The sequence below is a fragment of the Pseudopipra pipra genome, chromosome 7, assembly GCF_036250125.1.
Source record: "Pseudopipra pipra isolate bDixPip1 chromosome 7, bDixPip1.hap1, whole genome shotgun sequence".
NCBI lineage: Eukaryota > Metazoa > Chordata > Aves > Passeriformes > Pipridae > Pseudopipra > Pseudopipra pipra.
The window spans coordinates 15,097,487-15,115,499 of NC_087555.1; the positions used below are offsets into that span (position 1 = coordinate 15,097,487).

Genomic DNA, 18,013 nt, shown 5'->3' on the forward strand with positions numbered 1-18,013 from the left:
ACCTTTTTACAGTAAATTGAGTAGTTAGAGTGAGAACTGAAAATGTGACTGCTACTAGTGTGTGAGGGGTGCAAGACATACAAGGGCATCAAAGTTAGTCTCTGTAGTAATATGATAATGTTCAGGGGAACCATCTCGTTATTGGTAAGTAATAGCTTGAGCTTACCCAGGGAAGAAAAAGTTTACATGGGAGGAGGAATAATAGCATTAATACCATTATTATTGAATCACCACCTAAATCAGAAAAGCTTGTAGTATTATTTTTGTTTTCACTTTGTTTATAGGCTGCATGTTTTTGCTTTGCTTGTTTGTTTTGGGTTATTTTGTCTGCCATCCTGCTTGTATAGGACCTAGTTAATGAGACACATTATTCAGTCATTATTTGGATAAAAAATGCTGTTAGGAGTGTACTAAGAGGGGTTTTTAGAGAATGTGACAAAACTGTGCTTGTTCTAGATTTTCAATTCATAGAAGGGTGAATGTGGTATTTGTTTTTTAGCACAGATAGAACTTGTTTTATCTTCCTAGGAGTCCTGAAAGGGTGGGATTTTTCTTTGTTTACTTCTGCAAATGTTGATGAGCTCCACAGATTTAAGAGAAGGATGAAATTACTTGTGCCTATCCTGTTTAGTAGAAATGAGATTTAACTCTCATTAAAGTCAGTATGAAGATTGGTACTGACTTCAGCTGTGGTCATTTGGTATCTTGCTGCCATCTGTATTGATAAATTACTCTTAAATGAGGAATTGGACTTTTAAGACGTACCAAGCCTGATCTTCAGAAGTATATTCTGCCTTGTGCTCTCTTATTAACTTGATCTTCAGGGACAAAGAAGATGTGTTTTTTTTTTCAGAATAACAACTTCCCTGTTTCAAGGTACAGGAAATAAACATGATTAACCTGACTTGTGATGATCTGCTGCTTGTGTGTGTGATTTCCTTTGTTTTGGAAAGATACCCATAACAGTTGATAAGAGTTGTAAAATTTTGATTAAAGGAAGTACTTGAGTATTTTTGAGTTATATCTTTAGCTAGCTTCATGGCAGAGCAGAATAGGTTGGATCTAGAAGTTAAATCTCTGAAGTCATTCAAACATGAAATGGTGTTGTGCATATACTTGTAATATTTTGTGGAGAATTGCTTTTTAGGTCAAAGGTAGGGGGTTTTGTAGCTTTTAGATACCTATTACCTCACTGAGGATGTACCTCACTACCTTTATTTAGTAGGAACCCTGAGAGCCTTACTCAGAGCTCCTTTCTCTGATGTTATGACCACTTTCCATGAAGTTCTGCATTATCTTCAGAGACTAAGATGCTTTGGGGACTTAGCAGGGGATCTGTGAGATACTGAGGTTTCCAGTTATTTTATATTTTTTTATTGAGAGAAATTATTAAAAAAAAAATCAAAGGATATATTCCTGAATAAGAATGACATGATACCTTTAGAGCTTTGTAATTATGTACATCAGTCTTTGCAAATTTAGTTGTTTTTTTTTTTCTATCAATAGTGTGACACCAAAGATAGCAGAGTTTTGGGATAAACAAAATTTTTCAATCTGGTACATGATGCTTTCAAAGTGTATATTTAAATATTGAGTGCCTCTTGTTTGGAATGTGATAGTCTTTCCTTTTCCTTTCCTCTCCTACTTTTGAAAAACAAGTTTAAATGCTTCCATAAAACTTTAGGCAAATTTAGCATCCAGAATTGTCTGTTGCTTCTGTAGCATACTAAAGAATTCAAGCAACCAGAAAATAATTTGAAAACGTATGTGAGATCATTTCTTTATGGGAATGTTAGGTTCTAAATTCTTCTATTATAATTTTTGTTCTTTTCATTAAACTGTCATTGAATTATTCATCCCTTAATCAATGATATGAGGAAATCAATATTCTGCTTGGTGGCAGGCCCTGGCTCTTTGTTTTTCTGGAGGCTCTGCTGCTTGGCTAAGAAATGCAAGAGATGACAAAAATCAACTTTAAATTCTGTTAAAACTATACCCATTTAGGAAAGACATAACTGTTCCTTCTTCAGGATTTAAAAAATAAATTGATGTTTAAAAGTCAGTTGATACACGGTATTTTATGTCCTAGACATTAAAGCAGAAGGGCAAAATTTACATATATATCTGTTTCTTACACAGGTAAAGTGCCTTGACAGGCACCAAACAGGCAATTTTTGTAAAGCTTTTTTCAATCCCCTTGGTTTTTATGGCACATATGAATGAATTTGTAGAGAAGATTTTATAGACCTCTGGAAGTTTTAAAGGTTTTAATTTAATACTATTAAGGATTTCTGCTGCTAACAAGACTACGTAATTTATGGGGAGGCTTTCTTTTTTTTTTTTTTTTTTTTTGGAAAATGCAGTAACTAAAAATGCTCTCTGTTTTTTTCTTGTTATTCTATGTCTCATATTTTTACAGCAGTTTGTGTTCACTTTTACAGGTACTACTAATATTTTGGCCCATACGCTCTATGGTATTAAGCATGTGGTAACTGCAGCATTGCACATCATAATGGGTAAATATTTTTACATACATTGTCAGATTTTAAATAATAAAGCAGCATCTAGCAGTTTGCCCTAATCAGTTGTTCAGTAAAGGCATAGCATTATGCTCTGTTGCTATAAACTATATTGTAGGGCTTTTAAACCCAAATGATTCTATCCTGATTTATAGTGGACTGGAAAGGTTTTCGTTCCTTGTGTATAGTTCAGTAGCAAAGGCTGTGGACCTCATCTTCTGGTGACTAAAGTCTGCCATGGAATAATGTCTAATTTTGGTGTTTGTACCCTATTGCAATGATTGGTTGGATTATTTTAATTTAATGTACCTGCTGAAGACAATATGAAAACACAGAAAACACTTGAGGAAGTGATTACGATTATGATTGGACTTTTCAGGAAACTATTGTCATATTTCTGAGAAAGTAGCATTCATCTTTTTAGCTCCAGGTACAGTTCTTTTAAATACTAACAGCTTTATAAGAAAGCTTTATTAGTAGAAAAAACTGTCTCACTTGCCATTTGGTCTGCATAGGGTTTTGAATGTGGAAATGCTAAAAGGAAAAACTAAGTTGCTAGTGCAAACCTTATTTTTGGGTCTTAGGAAGTAGCAAATACTTAGGCAATGCTAATATTGCTTGCACAACAATTTTTCTTTAGGACTTTTTTTTTTTAATGAAAAGATAGAATAATGGGGCATGTCCATCTTGAGTATCTGTTTTTCTAGGCCTTGCAGTCAGCAGTGGAAGAGCCTGTGCTCTATTTCTTAAATAGTCATATACAAGTCTTTACAGCCAAAATCTAAAACTGTCTTTTTTTATAAAATCAGAAACACTCAATCTAATGGAAACTTCCGAGGTTCTATTACAGAAAAAAATGTACATACCCTATCTTGAAGAGAATTAGATGTTTATATTCTATAACTATAAACATGAATACATTTGAAACCTATGTTTGAGTGCCCATATTTCCTCCAGTAGGATGTTCAATCATTATAGATATTTGGTGAAATGGTTGCAAATATTTATGCAAATATTAGCAATATTACATTTTCTTTAATACTAATTATTAAAAATATGAATAGAATTAAGAGTCAGACCCTTTGCAGCCTTATGAATAGCTGAATATTCACTATAAGTATAGTGAATTTTCACTATAAGCTATAGTAGCATTTTCAAGCACCTGAAATGACTACTTTTATAGAGTCTTAATTATATCTCGATTGATTCTGGTTTCCATTAGTAAACTTGATTTCCTAAAGAAAGAAGAGTCTGGAGATTTTTTTTTCTCCCAGTTAAATTACGTGACAAAGAAATATTAAGTTGTATTTCTTGTGCAACACAGATGTTATTTTTAATTTCTGTTCTTTACCTTTGAAATTTTAGGACATATTCAGGCAGTAGATGTCTGTACCTTCAGTACTCCAAGCAAGCTGTTAAGGTTTGGGTTCTCAGCTATGTTTGGTTTTGGTGCGAGAACTCTGGCTTTGGCTGAAAAACACCGTTGGATGCCCTCCAGTCAGCGGAAGGATTTTGCTTTTATCAAAACACTGGCAGATCTCAGGTATGTCATAAGATGTTATATTTTTCTAGTATTTCTCATTTTCTTGAGGAAAATGCAATAATTAATGGGATAAAAATACAGGCAGCAGTAGTTTAGCTATCTTAATTGCAGACAGGTTTAAGTCAGATGTAATGTATATCCCTCTTACATGTTAAAGAGGAGATAAAGTCTGTACATTCAACATTGTCTTAAAATCATCTTAACTTTTATCAAAGTCTGTCTAGCAGTCAGAGTATTGGTTTACATGATAGTAAATATTTAATATTTAATATATTACATGATAGTAAATATTTTCTAGGCCAGAGGAATGTGAATTATCATTTCTACCTCTACAAATTCCACAGGAAGACTCTCATGAGAATGGCAGGTGAGTAAAACTAAGTCAAACAATTCCAAAGCTACAAGAATATGTCTTTGAAGATAAAATTGTACAGTTTCTTAATTTTGTTCAAATTTAATCAACAGGCAAAAACAATCCTAAAAAACTATATTTATTTTGACAACTGCAAACTTGTACACATTGTAAAATGTTCCCTGTAGATTATGGAAGATTTGTTACAAGGCAGTCTTCCACCCGGTAGTATTGATTTGTTCTGTTCCATTAATATGTTACTTTTTTCTAAAGTATGTATTGTTTAAATGTGCAAAAATTACTTTAATTATTTTACCTACATGTTTCCATCCTTTTAGAAAGAAGAAAGAGAAAATAAAAAAAGGTGAGTTTTTACTTTTATGACTATTTAAAAACCAACTGTGGCTGATTAACTGTAGTAATATAGAATTACTCTGTTATATTTAGGTAGCAAGGATCAATGGCAGAAAATTCAGGGTCACTTCCTGAATGTGAGCATTATGGCAATCCCTTGTCTGTGTTCAATGGCACCAAGAGGCTTGGCACCTAATACGAGGTCAGTATGGGTTTAGAGAATTAGTCATGTCTATAAATTCTGACATCTTACCTTAAGACCTTGGCTTTTCCGAGAATATGAGCCTATGTTTAGGTAGTCTAGTCCCTCTGGAATGGGGGAGGGAGCATAGGCTGCAGCAGACTCGATAATCCCAGGAATTGTAATCAGTTTTTGGATCAGGCAAATAAGGTCAAGCAGTCTAACTAGAATAATGAGTGGATAATTGCTATGATTGAATTAGTTGGCAAGTCTGACTTAAAGAAGTAGTCATTGAGCAATCATCTGTCATAGGATTTGGCTATATGTGGAAACTTCATTCTTGGATTTTATTTTATTTTTTTCAAATAGAAAGGTACCCCTCATCTGCTTTACAGCCAGCAAAAATGAAATATGAGTCTTTTCCCCATGCTATTCACTTGTGGGGGTTTTTTTGTTTGTTTTTTTTTGTTGTTGTTGTTAGGTTGTTTGTTTGTTTGTTTTGTGGTTGTTTTTGTTTTGGTTTTTTGTTTTCCCTCTGAACTTGAGAAATGTAGCTTCTACATGCCGAGTGTTTTGGGAAACAAACCAGTATGTAACCTGGTTGTTGACATTGACTCATTTACACTTTAGCTCATTGTTGAGGGTATGCTTTGTGGTGGCCCAAACAGTTATTAGCTGATAAATATATGTACTTGATGTATCCAATTGGTGATTAAGCAGAACAGCAAGTACAAGCTTTGTAGTTGCTCTTGTGCGTGTGTGCAGGCATGTATGTTTATCAAAAGAACTCCAGCACTCAGGAAAGTTTATGGAATGAGTCTGTTTTGTTTCATTTGATTATCATTAGGTGAAAATAGAGAAGGATCGATGAGGTGTTTTTCTTCAAAACTACTGGTTCAACCAGCAGATTTTGACTTCTTGGAAACAATATAGAAACAAATATTTATGATGAAACTCTTACTGAGAAGTTTTCTTTGCTACTGGGATCATGCTTCTCCAGATAGTGCCATGATGCTGTCACCTCTTAGGAACTTTATTCTCCATTTAGTGCATTTGTATACCAGTCAGCAGAAAAATTCTGACAAGAATTGAAGAAATTATTTTCTTCTAGCTTTGCTTTCTCTTTCCATGTGTTCTGGCCCCTGTTTCTCAATGATGAAATTTTGTGACTACTCCATGCAATTATTGCAGGTTTGAATGAGCTTGTTTCTCTACCAGTGTAGCTTCTTGGTGGATCTCCCTGTCTTTTCATATAAGGACATCCATTGTCCTTTCATCTCTTTTTAAAAATAATCTTAGGAGTAAAGTCAGCTAGTAGGGTAGGAAGGGTAGACTTTTCAAACAAGCGCTTCACTTGTCACAGTGAATAGCACATTGACTGTATGTCTTTTCAATATGAGAAACATCAGTGTTGCACTAATTGTTAGAGACTCCAGACCCACTATAGAAGGAACTCAGCTAGGTTTCTTCTCTCTCTCCTATTTCCCCAAGAAGTTTCTGCCATGTGAAGACATTTGAAGTGGAATGAAAGCTTTGGCTGCTGCCTGTAACTCTAGTTACGCTGGTCTAAATTTGCAGAAACACGTCAAGATACATTTAACTGTGTGCACTATGTGAGCTGTGTGGGACGTGTGTTTCTCACAGCATCAGTGTTGCACTTCACTGCAGATTGGGCTTTCAAGAGAATTAATGGGAATTCTTAGTCATTTTTGAAGATGAAAGGCCACAGAGCTGAATGCATTGCCCAGTAGCCTGCTCTCCCTTTTATTGAAATAAATATGATAGGGAGGCAATTTTTTAAATGTCACCATCACTGTTTTCTCAATCAGCAAAGTAATCCTATGCCAGGTGACTTGTTTAATGTCTCTATAAAAATTACTCTCCTAGGCAGTGCTCTGTTGTAGTCTGAGAACACTCCTGATGCAGTTGTTCAGTAACCAAAGAACTGTCAATGAGGAGAGGTCTGTGGTGGTTGGCTGGAAGTTTTTTTTTTTACATGCTCGTAAGATATTTTCCAACCATGGATAAATGTTGGATAAATAGATAAATAAATATATGTATTCATATATATTCATAAGATGTGCAATACTTCATTTCTGTATGGAACATAGTCTCATCAGTCATTGTCATGTTCATCAGATACTCTTGTTGAACATTGATTTGTCTCTATAACTCAAATGGGATGTAGGCACAATTGAATTGAGACTGGAGTTGTTAGGTTCTGTCTCAAAATACACATGAAGGAATCTACAAATTGATACTGGCTCATTGTCTGACCCAAAATCTCAAAGATGGTAAAATACCTATGGTGACTGCATGCCTAGAACCACTGAGCATCTGCACTGTAGGGTCTTGTCTTGTTTAATCTCTAGTATGTGACTGTTTTATCTAGTACAAAATTCTCTTAGTCTAACTTTTATGTGCTTTGTGAAATATGTAAATAGAACTGTACTAAGAACTTCTAAGAGAGTTTGCATAGTGGCACAGTTGAAGATCAAAATCTTTGTGAGGGCAGTGTGAATGTTTAGTGGAGGGGGTGAATGAACCCATCTGCACTGGGGTATATGATGGGGGTGTGCTTGCAGGCACTGTGGGATTGTTTTCTTGGTAAAGCTTTGCCTCGCAGCACTCTTGGTAATTGTTATGTTTCAATGGAGAGAAAAGTAAAAACATAAATTTGTGATCCCCAGTGTTTAAAAACCATCTGTTAAGTAGAAAAGAAAGGTTTTCTTAGATTATATTATTGTGTTCAACAAATTATGGATATTGATAAGGGAGTAGAATTTTATTATTACACTGTATGATACAAATATATCTGATAAATAACCCCAATGTGTAGTTTAGATTGATCTATGACTGGGGCTTGGCAAAGAGATGTTAAAAAAAAAATTGACACTATTCTATTAATTTACTCTTGTTGGCTTTCTTTTATTTTCTTTTTAATCTAGACTGTTGAAGAGCCTGTCAAACTTCGAAATTAATGAATATTCTTTTGGGAACTAAATTGGTCTTCTTTTCAGGTTGAATAATGGAAGCATGGCTCTTATTGTTGTACAAAATACTTCTCGAACAGAGTTTATAAAGCATCTGAAAAGATACACCAGCGTAAAAAATCAGGTACTGTTAATTTCTTTCTGGTGATTATAAAAAGAACAGTTAATCACAAAAGTAGACAGGCTGCAAGAGTTAATGTTAGCATCCTCATAAGGAGACTTAGCTTCCTGTCAGAATACATTAGCCCCCTTTTTATCTGATGTTTTTTTTCTTTTTTTTTTAAATCACTAGACTAATACAGATTAGCCTATTTCAGTCCATCTGTTGTGGTTTAAATTGTATTTGTGTTGTACCATAGTTTCATGGGTGTAAAGCCCTTCCACCACAATAAGGAAATCCATGCTGTGTCAGAATTTTGTGTAGTACAGAGATCAAGAACACAGACTAGGGGGGCATCATGCAGCTCTGTCAGAAATTGGTAAAGTTCATAATTTTAGCAGATCACTGCATGCTGTGCTGGTAGCAGTGGATTATGAGCATTGATTTTTAGCAGGTATGCATTCCATCTAGTTATGAATGTTTGCAGAACTGCATTTCAGAATTGTGGTCGTTATTCTGTCTTTGAAGAGAAGAATGAAGCATCCAAACACAGATTTTATTGCTGTCCTAAAGACCCACTGTCCAAAGCACACTGGTACTCATTCAAATATTCCAGGATTATGTGAAATTACTTTAACAGGAAGGTTGGTGTTTGAATTCATCAACAGTCAGAGTTTGGGGGAGAGGTGGATAAGAATTCCACGTGACAGCACTAACAGTTGAGTATAGGAAATAGTTTAAGCTTTTCAGTTATGCTTTTGGAGGAAGGCCTTGCTTTTCTCTCTGCCTTTGTGTTTAGAAATCAGATAAGGAGATGTGGGCCCTACTTCACATTTAAGATGACCATTTACTAGAGTTCTAACTAGCCTGGTTTCAGACAAGATTACTGGTAAAGATGAACAGAGCACTGGAAAAAATCTGCTTGGACTTAAACACTTCCTGAAAGTATTTGGCATGTGCAAAATGTACCACCTCACCTGTAGATTGATTGAGCCCAATATGGGAATGCAAATGGAACAGTACTGGTTTTTATGAAGCAATACTTAGGATAAAAAAACCCAAGTTAATATATAAATGCTAGCTGGAATATATAATGGCTCATGTGGTCAAAGCTCAAGTTAAATGTTCCCATTTACTTAAGATAAAAAAAAAAAAAAGGCTAGCTTTCCAGCTTTTTAATTTCAAGTAATCCAGTTTGTTGCTAAGATACCACCTCTATCTTTCATCCTCATTTAATATATATCTGTGTTTGGTTTAGTTCAATTTTCCCTTTGTTGAGACCTACACAGTTCAAGAAGTAAAAGTACAACCAAGGCTTAAAAGTGGACAGGATGCCAAAGAAAATACAGATCTGAATGCTGCTTCTGCAGAAGGAAATTACCCCTGGAATATAGATGGAGATTTAATGAAAGAAGCATCAGAAGTTCATGTTCGGTAAGGTTAAATATTGCATTTAGGGACCATATACCTCTAACAGATTAGTTAAATGTCTTGCTTCTGTATATAATACAAATAACATGAAAATTAGGTGCTCTTAGAATAGTACTGTTGTGGTTAGAAAGCAGCATGTGTAAGGTTAAGAAAAACATGTAGTTCTTCAATTGTGGGAAACTTAATGCTGCTTGAGAATAGTTTCCATATCTAGTATCTAAGAAAGAGGTTACAAATACATGGGGAAAAAGGAGAATTATCAGCAGAATGAAATGGGCAGTAGCACATTTTTCTGCAATGCACACAGGATTAGTTGAAGGCACAGAGCTTGGAGTAGCAGTCTGGTATGTAAAATAAAAGGTAGATCTTGTTATAGGATATATGGTTCTAAAGATGACCCTATAGGAATTGTCAGAATGTAATTCACCCTGACTTATTTCCATATAGCAGCTCATACATATTTGTTCTTCCCTCAACCTCAAAAAGCAGCACACCCATTGCAAGAGTTGATGAAGTTTGATTAAGTTTGACTTCCTTGCTTCACAGGGTCCATCCTCAACTTATTGATCTCTATGGAGTGAACACTGATGACCTGGAGAGTTCCCAAGCAACGTGCAACTGCATATAGAAGGGATGCAGTGCAAGTTCTGTAATAAAGAATCCTTTTCTCACCTCTATGCAAAGTTTTCCAAGGTGCTGGACTTGCACTCACTGATGTCAGTTGTTGTAGCAGAAGCTTAACTGGGTTGTTTGTAGTATTTCTGGTTTTAAATTCCTATCAAGTTATATATTTTTACCAGGTTGTATTTCACTGTGTAGAAGCTGTTAGGCTTAACAAGAAAAAAATGAAAATTGATTATATTGGTCTCTTACAAATTTGAGGTTCAAGAAGTGTCCACCAGAGTAGGAGAAAATATCTTTTTTTCTTTAAAGTTATTCTAGATTTTTTTAGTATGAGATACTTTTAAGTCTGCTGCTGCTATCCATGTTGTCAGATGACTCAGTTCAACTAGAGCTGGCAAATGTAGGTATGGTACCCCCTCATGCTGAAGAATGGTGGCAAAATATAGATTTATGTATTTATTTTTTTAATCCAGTACTTCTATTTCTAGTCATGATTTTTAATGTTGCCTTAATATATTTGCTTTCAAAATGTTTCTAGGCAAATAATATAAAAGACTATGCTGATATCCTTTACAACTTTTCTTTGTTCAAGTATATTTTAAAAACTACTCTTTGTACAAAATAAGTATTTTCTCTACCCTAGAACTGAGATGTTATTCAGCATAGTTTTCTGTGTTGCTGAGAATAAAATTATGATAACTTATGAGTTGACTTAAATGCTTCTAATTTCCTTATAGGGCCTAAACATAATTTTTATGAGTGTTTTTTTCATAACTTATTTAATACTTAATACAATTATTTGAGATGACAGCAAATTAAGACTATATTCTTTCTGGGAACTGGCTTTCTCTGAGATGATGAAAAGTAGCAGACCAACATGTTTTTCTATCTGCAAGACCATGGGGATAACAAATGTTTTCCTGGTCAGTCATCTATGAATCGTTCAGAAGGCAGCTGACAAATAATGGTATGAAAGCTGCACAGTCATGGCTAGAAGGAGTTGGTTTAAGTTCTTTCCTCAGTAAGCAGTTGAGTGTAATGTGAAATCCAGTCCTCTAAAGTTGTTGCTAAATGATGGGCTTAAGCTTTTACAAGAGATCTATAGCTACTATATGACTTTAAATACTACTTGTGAAAAAGTCTTACCTGTGCTAAATACACAAGACAAAGAAGTACTACACTTAAAGTACTGCAGATGATGAATTAGCTCTTAAGAACAAGCTGTTACCTGTTGTCTAAGTCACAGTGAACAGTCTCCAGTTAAAATTGATGCTGTGTCCCATCAAATATTTTTAACATGCTGACAATTCAAGCTAATCTTCCTAAAGTTGTCTAAAAAGGCAATTCTAGCAACAGTTAGTAGATTTAACTGTAATTAAATAAGTGAAAATTAACAAAATAATTTAACTGGCAGAAGAAACAGCATTCGTGCATTTAATTTTTTTGGGTTCTTTTTAATAAAATGAAATCAAGTGATACTTTATAATCTTCCCACCATCAGGACATTGTACATTCATTTTTTGTCAACTTCGTTTATAAAAGCTTCAAAATTTTGCTTCATATCCTAAGAACAGGCAGCCAACGTTTACATGTTAACAATCAAATCTGAATAGGAAGTGTACAGTTTCCAAGGCAACATTATCTCACGTACTGACTTAAGTAAACTGTTTCAAAGAGAAATAAAAAGCTTTGGTTTCACTTCTTTGCATTGTTTGTATGCAAAAGAACATTAATGCTTCTTCCAGTATTTGAGGTATATTTTTCACAGTAATGTCAAACTAATTTCTATTCAAAGGTTTTTTGGTTAAAGTGCAAAAATTCACTAAAGCCATATGGAAGATAAGCATTTTGTATACATTTTCAGACTTGCAAGAATATATTTCATTCTTGACATACTTTATTTTGACTTTTTAAAAAAAAAATATATGCACATTCATTTGTCCTTGCCCTGTAGAAGGTTTTAGAGGAAAACATACTTTGGAGTGATCCACATCTTTGGCATCAAATGCAGTGAAAGGAAATTAGAAAATGGTCCCCACTACCTTTAGAATCTGTGGACAACGTGGTTTTTATGGCACCAAGCACTCTATTAGCAGAAGCGCTTGCTGAAGGCACTGAAGGCATTCTGTGTAGCTTTTGATTGTCAGGCTAATTCCTTTATGATGGTGCAGCTTCAAAGTGTATGTACAGATGACAGACAGTTCTCCTCACAGTTCAGAAAGACATCAAAGGCCGGGCCAGAAAGGCCACGCTGCACATTGCTGTTGGAATAACTGATAGAAGGAGTTGTACATTCTCCAGCTGTACTGGGGAGCAAAGTAACGTTTTCTTCCCTGGCTTGTACTATTTCACCAAAGCTAGGTGGCAGTGTGAACTTAGCTAGCTGAAGAAACTTCCTGCAGTAGCAGAGCAGTGGTTTGATCCATGATTCTGTTCAGACATTTGCCTTCCCACTGCATGGCTGCTGAGGGGGCCTGTTTAGAGAGTATTTATCTGACAGCTTCACAAGAACCCAAGCTAGCTCTCCAATTGACTTCCTTATTAAGTACTTTCAGGTTAAGGTTGGTACATCTAAAGATAAAATTTGGCCCATTAAGGTTGGCAGTTGGTGTCTCTTGGGTATGCATGTCTCTGTTTTGTCAGGTGAAGTCTGTCTTTTTTTTTTCAGGTTCTGGAAGAATGCCAGCACTAAATACTACTAGGATAAGTACTATAGAAAAATCTTTAAATAAATAAAAATAAATACTTGCTTTAAAAAAACCCCACATAGAAATAATTAATTGGAAAAGTCCAGAACATCATGGCAGCACTATCTGAGGAAAGGATGAAACAAATAGTTCTGTCATGTTTGCAAGTACCATGTTAAAGATGGCAACAAATTATGATTTACAATACTTTTCTCTACAGCTGCATATCCAGACTACCCCACATAATTCCCTGCTCTGAATCCACCTTCCTGGTTCTGGCTTGCCTGGGTGTCTAAGTCTCTTCAATGATGTAGCTGTGCCTGTGAAGCCAAAGCTTATGAGGTTACCTTCAGAAGCCCGAGAGAGCTTCTGACAGCCCTTTTCTACATCCATGTGCTCTACTTACAGTCCTTCTATTGGTTTAAGCTAATTTACCCTTGTTAAACTGCCAAAGCACGATGAGAGAGGATTTCTTTTTGAATGTCTAATCCAAATATTATTGAAACTTCAAAATTACTAGAATAACTCATGCTAATGTGTTTGAAATCTGACTTTCCAGGATTGGCCAAAAATTATTACTTTCTCAAAATACTTCTTTCCAATAAGTAATTTTTCTTCTCTTTAGTGTTCTTCTGTCTGTTTGAAACCACATGTATATATATATAGCATTTCAAATACTACTGTGAGACTTCAGAACCAACTGTTTTTCCACTTTCATATTACAACAACAGTACTGTAAGGTGTAGTCCTCCATACAGTTCAAGGAAATAAAGTGTGTTTGTAAGAGCAAGTGCACTCAAGGCCTAGTTTTCTTGTTGCTGATGTTTCTTCTGTGAATTAACCTGCATCTTAATTTCTTCATTTTAAAATCAAATGTTTATTTGCCATCTTAGTCGTCTTTGTTCCCAGTTGTAAAACTCCAGCTGCCTCTTCTGTTCGTGTCTTGAGGGACTGGTTTGTATTGCCTTTTGAAAAAGCCAATCTGAAATACATAATTTTGGAATCTGTTTGTCAGCAACTCTTGGTTATCAAATCTAAATCATCATAAAAGATGAATGAAAATAAAAATACATATGTATGGCATTTATATATTATGCTATTTGCCATTGCTCTGTCATACAAAGTAATCAAGTGTTACTCATCAATCAAAAAAGTAGGTTTGCTTTTTCTTTTTTTACTTTTTGGGAGGCTAATGCTCTTCTGCAAGAAGTAAGGACATAGGGGCTTGTGAATTGTAACAGTCCACTGAATCCAATATATTTAAAAATGTGAAACAGTAATAAAAATTTCCTGTTAAATTTAATTTCTACACTTCCATGAAAAAATGATGGATGAAGAAAATCTCCACATCGGTAAAGAAGTGAACAATCTCTTAATGGCTTGTCAGAGAAGCTGCATCTCTCATAGTTTTCTCTTTTACTTATGCACAGAATTTTTTTAGTATTTATATTGCAGTTTGAAATCTTGAACATTTTATTCTGGTATGAAACTGTTGTAGATTATTAGTCATCACATGTCAAGTGACAGTAAATGTGGAGCACTGTCCCAAAAAAATGATTCATTAAATTACACAAATAATTTGCAAACATGAGATGTCATATAAGACACTATAAAAGGATTGGTGGTGTTGAATAACAGAAAATGTAGAATATGCAGAAGATAAAATGGAGAAGTACTTTTGAAAAAACACAAGTTACAGGAGGAATTATCTTTCTTTAGAAAGGACAGATCACAATAAAATGTTATTTATCCTTTAACCTGCATTAACAGATCCAAAAATCCTCCAACAGTGTGAATTCCTGACTTGAGAAAAACTAAGAAATACTGAAAACCTACCTTCCATAATATAAATGAAAGAAGCAAAAACAAGGTAACACCAATTATTAAGCCTATGGCAATAATTAGCACAGTAACATGGTATTTTGGCTTTAGGTGGTGCATTCCTTCCAAATAGACCTGAAAAACAGAACATAAGTTTAGTGCTGATTATTTTTATTTTTTCGCCCCTAAACGATACTAAAACAAACTAGGAAAAATAGTTACGTTCTCAAGTAATTAATAGTATATTCATTGCCTGTGTATGGATATGCAAAGAATTCCACAGTTTTAATTGCTGTTGGTTTTTCTACTTTAACAAGTTTATCACAAATTCATTAAGAGAATCCTTACATATGCAACTTGCTTGTCCTTATGTAGTTCAATAACTTTTGCATTTTTTTCTGGCCAGGCTGTTGCTCTTACTTCAAACTTCAATGCTGATGCATCATCCTGATTAAAAAAAATAATTCTATCTTTTAAAAAATAACTTCAACACGTTGATTCCTGCCCATCAGAAACAGTAACACAGCTGCTCACAGAAACAGAATCTCATAAAAACACACAATGGTGCCTTTTTCTGATCACAAAAGAAGTTAGAACAGAAGCTGGAATGAAGCCAGGTTGGATTTTACTTGAGTCCACATCCACACTGCTTTTCTTAGAAAAGTACAATTATGAGTTGAAATTAAATCCCAATCCCACATAACCCAGCCAGAATAGGCAAAGCAATACATACCATAAATAAAGTGATAAACTAAAATACATATTTTTCAGTGGTTTTCATTTTTCATACATCACCTTGAGCCTTAGCATTGAAAACATAAAATAGGTTAAAACCCCAAAGCTTTATATTTAATCATACTGTTTGCAAAAATAGATTAATAACTAGAATTTGTATGATGAGAATACTGCAAATATGTCCTGAAATATTCCCATCAACTATGAAAAATTTATGTGTTACCATTTCTAAAAGTGAAGGAGTAGCCTCCAGATGCAACTGAACAGTCGCTTCTTTTCCACTTTCCATGTTGCCAAGATTGCAATGTATTTGTAAGCAAAGGCTGTCGTTTTTCATGCAGTACTGTAGAAGGGAGGGAAAGGTTAAAACTAAAGTTATCAACTTTACAATCTTACTATTAAAGACACTCAGGAACTGAGTAAAATAAAAAGATCTATGTTTGTTCTTGAAAACTGAGGGTGTAACTCCAGGTTGTCATCCATTACTGTCAGTCCATAGGTGCTAAAGGTACAGTAATAAGGGACCAATCCAATTGTTATAAAAAACATATCATTTTTCTAAAAAATTCAAGTTTTTGTAGTCTGAAAAAGAACGATTTTCATAATTTGTTTATATGTTTGGTTGGGAGTTTTTTTGCACTGTTATTTCAAATTAGCTTTTTTCACTAATGATAAATGACAATAACTCTATGCTATCCAGTACAAACAGTAAAATTAGTTGATCCTTACACCTGTACACTGACAACTGGCACCACTTCACTCAGCTTTGGAGAAGACAAAATGTACATCATTATATTCTTTATCCAGCAGTACAATGCTGAACTACTGATTTGATATTCTAGTGCAGGCTGTCTCTGAATCCCTGAACTGGTATACCTTGTAATGTGCTCACTTAAAAGTCCCAAACTAGCATTTAAAAAATGTTCAGCTTTTTTTTTTTTTTAAGATGAAAGATTAAAAAACACTGTACTTTATCAAACACAAGTTGCAGGACACAGATTTCTGTGAGAACAAATCCTCAGCAGGGCAACACTAAAATAACAATTCTGATTTGGACAGCGCAGTCAAGTATCTGATCTCCAGCAGGGTCCTGGGATGAGCTGGAACAGGCCAGGCACATATGACATTCTTCACAACCTCCCAAATATTTTTAATAAGAACTTCCCAGCCAAAAATGATTTCCATATATTTTGTAATTCTTATGGACTTTCAGTCCCATTAACTTGCAGTGTCTTTCTTGGAATTCACATTTTTAGCATCCATAACACCCTTAAGGAAGAACTTGAACCATGAGTACTGCTTTTGGGGTTTTCTTATCTAGCTCCTACTAGTTACATTTGATGGTACTTTTTTGGTGTGGAAAAGACAGTATTTGATCTGCATACTTCATGTAATTAAGATAAAGCCTGATTCTGCCTCATGCATAATTTTCTATTTGTTATTGAATGTCCTCTGCTACCCTGTTTGCCTGCTCCTTCAGCTACACACCCCTTTGGCAGTTCTTTTTAGGTGACTGTCATCCACTGACTTCAGCAACGTGTCATTAATCAACTTTCTCATTTCAGTTCTCACCTCTTTCACTAAAGTCACTTATGACTACACTGAACTCACCACAGGTCCCACCACAAATCCTTGGAAGACTGCTCTGTTGACCTCATTATATAAGATGTACTGTTGTCTTAAGGCTTATTCATACAGTCATTTATTTCCCACTGATGCTAAAAGACAGACCTTACCATTTGTCTCTTAGTAGGCTTTGAAAAGAAAGTGACGACATCCTTTAATATATTTTCATTTTTTTCTGCTGCAGTACAGTTTCTGGAATATTTATTATAGTAGCACTCTCCAACTGTTGTCTGGAAATAAATATAACATCATTACTTTTAGAATTTAAATATCAGATCATAATCAGAATACAGATTTCTGAAAGGTTCAAAAGAAATATAAATTTTATTTTCAGAATTCTGAAACATATGGGGCTGAAGATAATCCTGTTCTTGTTCATTCTGCTTCACCACAGCTAGCAAATCAAACTCATACCTAGTTGGCTATGCTCTGCTTCTCTTTTTCATAGAATTCATATAGCTAATAATATATGTTGAACCTGTGCTTACCTTGATATTCAATGTGTTGAATAATTTGAAGTCCCTGGGTGGAAAAGCATTTGGTATCGTTATCTCTAAGTTAGTGTTTGGAGACATGCTTGGTCCTGCACTGATAACCTTGTGGGGAAAAGTGTTATACAGTTAAAGCTTCAGTGGTAGCTACTGAAGTAACAAATATATATATATAAATACAAAAAGAACTTCACAGAATGGGGTAGCACCTGTGCTGTTATGCTGTCATGAAAGTGGGTTCTGCTGGGAGTTCTAACATTTAGTTTCATTCATTCTGAAGGCTTACTGAACCCTTCACTCCTCTGAAGCCAATGAGTAAGTAGTGCTAATCTGTGATGACTACCCTGAGGTCATACAGCCTGTTCCAGGAGAATATGGAAAAGGAACTAGGAGAGATTTATGTCTAAATTCCTGCTTTTAATCCACTGGAGACAAATTTGATACCTACAGATCCTCTTATAAGAAGCTCCTAGTTCCTTTTTCTTACTGTAAGATAATTCCTTTTTAAGTGTTTCTTAATAGAAAAAGTGGCAAGTCAAAACTGCTCTACCACTTG

The 18,013-nt window shown here is 34.8% G+C and overlaps 2 protein-coding genes across 2 annotated transcripts in view; one reads left to right on the top strand and one right to left on the bottom strand.

Moving 5' to 3' along the window:
* Positions 1-10,796, top strand: part of CERKL (ceramide kinase like) — a 52,976-nt gene extending 42,180 nt beyond the window's left edge. The window contains exons 6-13 of the mRNA XM_064660698.1: positions 2,442-2,516; positions 3,885-4,062; positions 4,361-4,429; positions 4,753-4,778; positions 4,862-4,970; positions 7,970-8,066; positions 9,301-9,476; positions 10,020-10,796. Coding sequence (XP_064516768.1) covers positions 2,442-2,516; positions 3,885-4,062; positions 4,361-4,429; positions 4,753-4,778; positions 4,862-4,970; positions 7,970-8,066; positions 9,301-9,476; positions 10,020-10,101 — 812 coding nt within the window. The 3' untranslated portion in view covers positions 10,102-10,796. The remainder of the gene's footprint in view (positions 1-2,441; positions 2,517-3,884; positions 4,063-4,360; positions 4,430-4,752; positions 4,779-4,861; positions 4,971-7,969; positions 8,067-9,300; positions 9,477-10,019) is intronic.
* Positions 10,797-11,972: 1,176 nt separating this feature from the next.
* The window catches only part of ITGA4 (integrin subunit alpha 4), a 35,472-nt gene continuing 29,431 nt past the window's right edge, over positions 11,973-18,013 (bottom strand). The window contains exons 23-28 of the mRNA XM_064660697.1: positions 17,455-17,562; positions 17,077-17,196; positions 15,564-15,683; positions 14,954-15,052; positions 14,621-14,740; positions 11,973-13,766 (exon numbers count right to left, since the gene is read on the bottom strand). Coding sequence (XP_064516767.1) covers positions 13,674-13,766; positions 14,621-14,740; positions 14,954-15,052; positions 15,564-15,683; positions 17,077-17,196; positions 17,455-17,562 — 660 coding nt within the window. The 3' untranslated portion in view covers positions 11,973-13,673. The remainder of the gene's footprint in view (positions 13,767-14,620; positions 14,741-14,953; positions 15,053-15,563; positions 15,684-17,076; positions 17,197-17,454; positions 17,563-18,013) is intronic.